Genomic DNA, 9,124 nt, shown 5'->3' with positions numbered 1-9,124 from the left:
CATTGCTCAACCAAACTAAAACTCAACCGATAATTTTGGTTGAATCGATTTTGTTTTCTAAGTTTATATACTCTCTCCATTCAAAAAAATAGTCTAATTTGTAAACGATATAGTTTTTAATAAGAAATTGTTAAAGTAAGAAAGAAAAAGGAAAAAAAGTAGAAATAGAGAAAATAAAAAGGGTAAAATACGGGAGAGAGATAGAAAAAGTAGATAAGATACGAAAGGGAAATATTTCACTTTTAGAAATAAGATTATTTTTTATGGATATTCGAAAATGATAAAATGAGAATATTTATTGTAGAGAAAATAAGTACTTATATTCTCTATGTTACTTGTGTTTTTTGTGGACAGCTCTTCTTGCAATTGGTGCACAGCACATATGGAAAGATGGGACTTTCTTTTTTTTGGACAGGATTGATATTGATGGCTCGAAACTCGTTCCAACGTTAAATGTGGAGTAATAATATTTACACATAATAAAATGAAAGATAAATTGGTAATTCACTATGATTCGGTGGAGGAGAATGAATGAGGACACACATGTGTTGCTTAAAAACTAGAATATGATTTGGTGTACATTAGAGAGAGAAGACAAAAAAAAAAGAAATTAAGGAAGGAATCAGCGGAATGAACGCCGTTTTGAATGACGTGACCCCTCAGCCATGAGCCACGCCCACGCACATACTGTCTGTCTCCCTATTTCTACTTTCAATTTACAATCATTATATACTCCACAATATAATAATGAGTAATGAGTATATTACAAAATCTCAAAACTAGACCCTTTCTACTTTCGTACTACCACACAAATTCTCCTCTTTTCCACGCACAATTTACTCCAAACATACCACCAGGGCCAGTTATACTGAATATACACTATTTCAATTAATGTTATGTCCTCTGTCGGTGGATCGTGACCTTTCTTTACCTCAATAATCACAGTATTACTCTATCCGTTCCCATCCCATAATAGATGAAATACTTAAAAATCGAGGAATTTTTAGAGATTTATTTGATTTCGGTATCTTCAGTGCTGAATTTATAGATCTTTTGCCACGAGCTATAAATTTCACTATAAATGTATGAAAGATTAAAATTAAGTTTACTCAAAATCATACTCTCTGTTCTATAATAGTTGAGTCATTTAAGCATTTTGGTACGTTCTATAATAGCGGAGTCATTTACCTTTTAAATAAAAGTCAATACATTTCTTCTCACTTCTTTTACTCTCTCTTACTTTATTATCTCACTCTCTCTTACTTTATTATCTCTTCATCTTTCTACCTTTTTTCATTTCTTAATTTATTCTTCATTTACTTAACTCACTTAACATAATTTTTTCTTAAATCGCATGCCGAAAAGAAACGCATCCAGCAGAATGGAGATAGTAGTTGTTTTATTTAAACCAATGTTTTAAAAACCGGACCGGCAAGCGAACCGGCGACGTTACTGTTTCACGGTTCAACCGGTCCAACCGGTCGAACCACCGGTCTAACCGTTTTACTGTTACAAATATATATAAAAATATATTAAATTTAGTAAATGATTTACAATTAATAATATATCACAAAACATTAAACCTTATAGATAATTAGTGATGTATAAATATAAATAATATTAAAATTTAGTAAATATATTCAAATATATATATTTAATATTAGTTAGTCTAGATAAAAAATTTAATATTTCATATATTAAAATAGATAATGTTTATATTAATTTAAGAAAATTTATTTCGTAAAATAATATATAATTAAATACGAATTAAGTACTTATTAATTAGTTTAGATAAGATTATTCATTAATGTCAATAGCTAGGGTATATAAATTAAGTATGTAATATAAAAAATTTATTTATAGTAAATAATGAATCTTATATGGTACTAATAATAATATAGGTGGTAAGTAGAACATCATTAAAATATAAAGGATGATAATTATATATATTATAATTAACAATTATATTAAAGAATAATAAAATTAAAATGAATTATTAGTTTTTGTAGATAAAATTAATGGTTAATGTATAAAAATATTTAATGTTCAAATTGTTCAATGAGCCCATGTGGTGGAGTGGTAGAGGTTTTCTTAACTAGAAGAGAGGTCATGAGTTCAACCTTTACCAACAACAAATAATTATAACTGAAAGAACTCAGTATCATGAATTACCAGATCGTATAGAGCAATATTCAAAGAGTAGTGTTAATTGAAAAAATAGCAAATCATTATGTCGTTGAATGTTATTGCACAAGGCGTAAATTTTTCAAAGGTTATTATGAAATCTTGTAAATGCTCACTTCCAAATTCACTATGTTAAAAACATTAGATTATTTACAATATGTGAGGTATGATTAATTATTTTAAATAATACTATAACGTGTACCCAAGCTTATCACTTATTACAATAATGTGACATAATGATATTCGGCATTCATAACATTATGTACTTTGAAAAAAAAAATCATTATCACAATATCACTCTCCTGAAATTTTTACATCTTCAATCTTACATTTTCACTAGATAGAGGAATTTATTAATTGGGAACTAGATTACTTTCCTATTACATCATCCATGTCAAACAAACATGGCCTAATTTTAATCGTTTTATTGTTAAAGTTATCTTGATAGATTTGCATTTACGATTGTGTTTGAAATGAATCTTGATAATCAAACTATTCAACATACATGCTCCGTATTTTTTTCTCTTTGAATTCTTCTAAATGGATTTAAATTTTTCAAGAGGATCTCGATTTCAAATTTCTTGAAAACTCTCGGGAAAGTTTTTGTAATTTGATTGCTCAGTTTTCATGAATATATTTTGTGTCGGGACGCTGAAAATCTCCAATTTTCAAGGTCATTTGACCAGAGACCAAGTTATTCTTAATTGTTTTCTTTTCTTTTAGTGAAAATAAATTCTTTCATGTCAATTGCGGTAACCTATACTAAAGTATATATGTACCTGAACTTAAGTTAGTGAAACTTCCGAAATCTGATGAAAAAAAACAATATTATTTCATGTGGAGTGGGAATCGGAGAAGGCAGGTTTGCACCACTGGTATTGGACCCAGCAGGATAAACAAAATTAAAAACATAGTATAAGAATATTCCTCGCCATAAAAGTATTAGTACTGGTATTACAATTATACTACTCCCTCCGTCCCTGAAAATTTGTCACCTATTTCCTTTTCATCCGTCCCTAAAAATTTGTCACCTTCCACTTTTACCATTTTTTATAGTGGACCCTACATTCCACTAACTCATTCACACTCACATTTTATTATAAAACTAATATATAAAAGTAGGACTCACATGCCATCAACATTTTCAACTCACTTTCTATTACATTTCTTAAGACCCGTTCCGGATCAAATGGTGACGAATTATTAGGGACGGAGGGAGAAAATATTCAGTACTCCTTCCACGCCACCATGGCATGATGAGGTGGTGTGTCCAACCAATTATTTATTGACAAGTAGGAATTTAAAATGGCACATATCCAACTAAACATGCAATTATTTAGGAAACATTCATTATACCACTTTTATGGAAAATACATAATATAAATATGGATATTACCAATATATTTTCAGATTTTATATATATTTCATATTTATATTTGCACTTACAATAATAATAATATCCAATACGTATCGCAATTAAAAATGTAATCCTACATCATTTTGTTAATATTGTTTTATGTGTGTGAATTTTTTTTCTTACTTTTATATACATAAATAAATATATGTACATATATATTACACATAATATAATAATAACAACTTATATGTACCGTCGATAAAAAAATAAAATGTTACTAACACTTCCAGGTATTTTTTTTATGGGTATGATTATCTTTTTTCTTATTAATTATATATATATATATATATATATATATATATATATATATATATACATGGGAGCGTTATTCTCCTATTCATCCCTTAGATACTTTATTCTTCTTAATATGGGCCGTTAGATCTCATTCATCAACGGTCCAGATGATCTGCATTATTACACTATAATGGTGCATTATTAGTCGGTGTGCATTATTCAACTGAAAATCTGCATTATTACACTATAATGGTGCATTATTAGTCGGTGTGCATTATTCAACTGAAAATCTGCATTATTAAATGACACGTGGCACCAATCTAACCGTCAGATGACAAAATCGTGGGGCTGAGAATAAAAAGAACAAAAAACAAAAGATACAAAAAGGAAATGAATACATCCCTATACATATATGTATTATATATAAAGCATGACTGTAATTTAAATCTATTTTCATATTAATCTATCTGAGTGAATATATAACCGTTTATACACTAAAAAAAGATAGAAAAATTACATTATAGTCATACGTTTTTTTAATTTATGTTAGTAAAATTTAAATCTATTTTCATATTAATCTATCTGAGTGAATATATAACCGTTTACATGCACTAAAAAAAGATAAAAAAATTACATTATAGTCATACGTTTTTTTAATTTATGTTGTAAAATTTTTAGTTATATACACACATATTTATTTATGTAAATAAATAAGAGAAATAAAATCATTGAATAAAAGTGATGTAAAATTCCTATTTGTCAATAAATAATTGGTTGGACATACCACCTCATAGTGTCATGGAGGTGTGGAAGGACCACTGAATATTTTCTCGGACGGAGGGAGTATAATAATAGGAAAATGAGACTATAATAAGAGGCCTTGTCACTATCCAGCAATTTATTGCTACTAGAGATATGTGGCTGTGGGAGTTCCAATCACTATAAAGAATACTACTTTCTCCTTCTCAAGAAAGATGACATTTCCTTGAGCTGTACGAGATTTTATGCAACTATTTTTTTGTGTTAAGTTGAAAAAATAAAGTAAGAGAGATGTAATAAAGTAGAAATAAAGGTGTTTTCATTTTTAGTAAAATTTTATCAGTCTTACTTTACTAAATGTCTCATATTTCATCGGTTCAACATTTAAAGAATCATTTTGTCATTTAAATAATTATTTAATTTTTCTCATTTTTGATATGCGAATCCCACATTACACTAATTATTTTACGCTCACAATCCATTATAAAATAAATACTATAAATCACATCACATTTACTTTCTTAATTTATTTTTCTATCTCAAAGTCAAGCAAGTTCATAAAATATGTGTGCCGAGTAAAAATGATTCTTTAAATAGTTGGCAGAAGAAGTATTTTCTTATTTTGCCAGATCATAATAAATATCTTATTTCACTTTTATTATCTCTACTAAATTTTTTCCATCCATTTTTCTTTACAAATTTGAACAAAAGTCTTAAAATCCGAACCAGTCAAATACTCCCTAATTAAGACCGGGGAGAGTATTTGTTTTCTCGAAAACCAACCATTCTTCCCTAATCCACTCCACTTCCCTCCCCCGTCTCTCACTCTTCATTCTAATACTACTTTATTAACAAAATTTCCCAATCTCTCTCTCTAAACAAAACATGCAAATGATAAGGTACTCATGATATATACTCACACTACTTTTAGCCTCCCTAATCCATTTCCCTCTTCCCAAAGTATAAACTTTCCAAAAAAAAAAAATCTTCCCATTTCCACGTCCCATGTATTATTCCACCTCAAACAACGCTTCGGCCGCGCCCGATCTCTCCTTACACATCAGTCCACCGACGAGCTCAACCGCAGATTCCGGCAGCAGCGGCGGCGGCAGCGGCAGCGATTTGAGCCACGAAAATGTCATCTTCCACACCAACCAAGTTGCTAAACCCGAACCCACCTTGCGGCTAGGGTTGGATCCAAAACGCCAACCTCGCCACCGTCATCAGCATCATCGGCCTCTGATGCACGGAGGAAGAGACTTCAAGAGATCATCCACAAGGAAAAATGTCCGCGCGCCGCGAATGAGATGGACTTCCACTCTCCACGCCCATTTCGTGCACGCCGTCGAGCTTCTCGGCGGCCACGAACGTATGTCATTTAGCAATATTTTATTTTATCTCGCGCTTTATTTATTTATCTATTTATTTTTTTGTGTATAATGTTGCAGGAGCAACTCCTAAATCGGTGCTCGAGTTGATGAATGTGAAGGATCTAACGCTAGCTCACGTGAAGAGCCACTTGCAGGTACGATGTAAATTTAATTAAATATTATTTTATCTAGTAAACCGAACATCATTTTAATTTTTTTTTTAATCGGCGGGCAGATGTACAGAACAGTGAAGAGCAATGACAAAGGAACAGGTAAAAATTGGAGAGAGGGCCCACATATATATTCTCCATTCATTATTCTCTTTGTTTGTGCATTTAGGGGCGACAAGGTTTGCTATCAGAAGAAGCATAATTGACTGACTTGCAATTACGAATTCTTTGAATTATTTTTCATCTGCAAAAATAAAAGCATTGCCCATCATTTTCTTTTTGCAGAAATTGGACTGAAACTGCATACGACAAGAATCGAAGATGAGGATAAGTGCAGTGTGATTGCGCCACCACCACTTTGCCTATTATCATTGCATAACAACACTACTTTCCAACACACTCACAGGTCACTGCATTTCTCTCTCGATTTCCTTTCACTTTCATCGACATTTTTGACATCGAAATCTTGAAATTTAATTGACACTGTATTGTCAATGTGTTGATACCGAAATCTTAAAATTTTACAATGTGTTAACACTGTGTAGACAATGAGTTTGGAGTTTATATAATATTTATAGTACAATTTATATTTAATTACATCTGTATGTATATGTATAGTAATAATGTGAATGAGTTTGGAGTTTCTATAATATTTATAATTTATATATAATTATATTCGTATGTATATGTATAGTAATTAAGGGGTCTTTGAGTCTTCGTACAATGTAGGATAAATATTTTTAAAAAGCTATAGTTGTGTTTTGGTTAGCATTTTAGGGTCAAATATGAGCTTTTCTTAATAAATATTCCAAATTTAATTACGGAGAATTATTGTATAAACAGATAAACTAGTACGGCACTATATATATAGGATTTGTATGGATGCGGTTGTTTTCATGTCTTAGTTTTAATTTATCATCTCAAAGCAATGACTAATCCATTAATTACATGTTTCATTGTTCAAATCTCAATGTGTCTCAAAATAGTCAAACAGAAGATCCAAATCTCAATAATAATGTAATAGTGCATTTTTATGGTGACATTTGGCCAAATGGTAGGGGTCATGAAACTACGAGCGTTTTATTGAGTAATAATTAATGAATTCTATCTTGGACGGTTGATCGATAATGACTGCATTATTAAGTCAACATAAAGTTATGCATAATTAATATAAAGAATGTGCCGGAACTCGAACAGCCTCCACTAAAAAAATGTGTAACTATATTTTTTAATCAATTAAAGACACTAATTTATATTCCTAATACAATTATTTATGCAGACGGCCATTATCAATAGACGATCTTGTAGTGCGACCCTCAAGCCAAGTTGACACTCAAAAAAATTATCTACAAGGAGTTGATGTATCTAAGGTAGGTATGTACGTGAATATTCATGAAATATTTTGTAGCTAATTGTAAATTCAATTTGAATTGAATTTTGAATGTAGGAATATGATGTAGGGGTTGTGGGCAAAACTTCACCTGCTGATGTGTTGGTGGATTTAGAATTTAAGCTTGGAAGATCAATCTGGCAAATGGACCACTCTGAATGCTCCCTACTTAGGTGTTAATTATTTTGATTTCAATAGATTATTAGTAATTCTTCCTTGCGATGAATCATGGACAAGACAAAATATGTACCTAGGATTTTCTTGCTGACTTTTGCTAGTATTAAAAATTACATGCATTAGCATGTAAAACTTATTCTAATTAATTAACTTTTTGATGGGGTTGGCAGCGAAAGCTTGCGTTCTAACGGATCACATAATAATTCTGATTTATTTAGTAAATTATTTAGACAAATTCTATTAGCGTAATTCTCACATGTATCATGCTCATAACTTGAATTCAAACATGCTTTAGCGCAATTAACACCCAAATCATGCTTACTACGGAATTAGCCAATTTACCTCGTTGATTCTCCAAAGAATCGAAGATAGCTAGCGCCTTCTTCACGTGAAGATCTTGAGTACTAAACCACGGATATTCTGACTGGTTCCTGGACTGTAATCTGATATCAGTGTGGGCTGATCTTACCAGAATACTAGGACTCAAATAAAAACGAGAAAACTGCTCACAGAGGGAGCTGAAAATCGTCCCTCTGCTTAAAGGAGAGGGGGACGAAAATTCTTGGAGAAAATAATGTGTCATTTCTGTCTCCTTTATTCTCCTATTTATATTAAGTCACATATTGGGCACAGTCAAGGATATATGGAAGAATTTGGATATGGCCTCCCCCAATTAAATTGAATCCACAATTTAATATAAGGTTATATTGGAATATTACGAGCAACCACTACAGAAGTAATATTGCACTGCCCATCCAATTCCGAAATTACAAGTATTCTGGGTTTCCATTTGTTTGTCATCAATTTCCCGCACTTAAGATAGAAACGTCCATTAATTAATCAATGTCTGCTATGGACTTAATTAATTAACATATTATTATCTCCAAGAGTGGACTTAGCAAGAAAAGCTTATTTATTAATCATAGAGTAATCAAACTCCAATTAGCTAGGTTACGAATAATAAAACCTTGTTTCGAACTCCTCTTGTGGACGTTATCAAATGAGTCTCACCTTGCGCACGATTCAATATAATAGCAATCCTAGCACCACTAGAAATTAATCACCACTACCCAATATACCAGGATTCTTGGGTTGCGAAAAATCCGTACCTCTTGGTAAGTCAAAGTAGTGCATAATCAATACCGTATGCTCAATGCTAACGTATATTGATTAAGAAATTAATTATCAAGACCTCGTCTTTCAGTAGGTATCATAAAGACTCGTGTTGGTGTTAGATCCAATTCAGTGATATACCACACCAATGTCATCTTATTTCAGTAAGGCTTAGAAATATGCGGACTGACATTGCAACCTTTCACGATAGGTAGTCTAGGCCTATCTAGGTTGTGAAATTCTTATTTTTCTTTATTCAGAACTGACCGTGTTATCTTAAAGTGGACGACGCCCACAACCGGTCTACTAA

General features: G+C 31.3%; 1 protein-coding gene across 4 annotated transcripts; it reads left to right on the top strand.

Moving 5' to 3' along the window:
* Positions 1 to 5,390: 5,390 nt before the first annotated feature.
* LOC121764740 (probable transcription factor KAN4) lies at positions 5,391 to 7,883 on the top strand. Of its 4 annotated transcripts, none has more exons than XM_042160759.1 (6): positions 5,391 to 5,963; positions 6,043 to 6,119; positions 6,200 to 6,236; positions 6,420 to 6,540; positions 7,414 to 7,504; positions 7,595 to 7,883. In XM_042160759.1, exons 1-6 carry the CDS (start codon positions 5,600 to 5,602, stop codon positions 7,637 to 7,639), a joined length of 735 nt encoding a protein of 244 aa, XP_042016693.1. In that variant the 5' UTR covers positions 5,391 to 5,599; the 3' UTR covers positions 7,640 to 7,883. The 4 variants fall into 4 exon arrangements, with proteins under 4 accessions (XP_042016693.1, XP_042016691.1, XP_042016692.1 ...); XM_042160757.1 differs by having other exon boundaries at positions 7,582 to 7,883; XM_042160758.1 differs by having other exon boundaries at positions 7,414 to 7,508.
* Positions 7,884 to 9,124: the final 1,241 nt, after the last annotated feature.

This window comes from Salvia splendens, chromosome 14 (assembly GCF_004379255.2).
Source record: "Salvia splendens isolate huo1 chromosome 14, SspV2, whole genome shotgun sequence".
Classification (NCBI taxonomy): Eukaryota; Viridiplantae; Streptophyta; class Magnoliopsida; order Lamiales; family Lamiaceae; genus Salvia; species Salvia splendens.
This window is presented reverse-complemented; position numbering and strand designations above follow the sequence as displayed.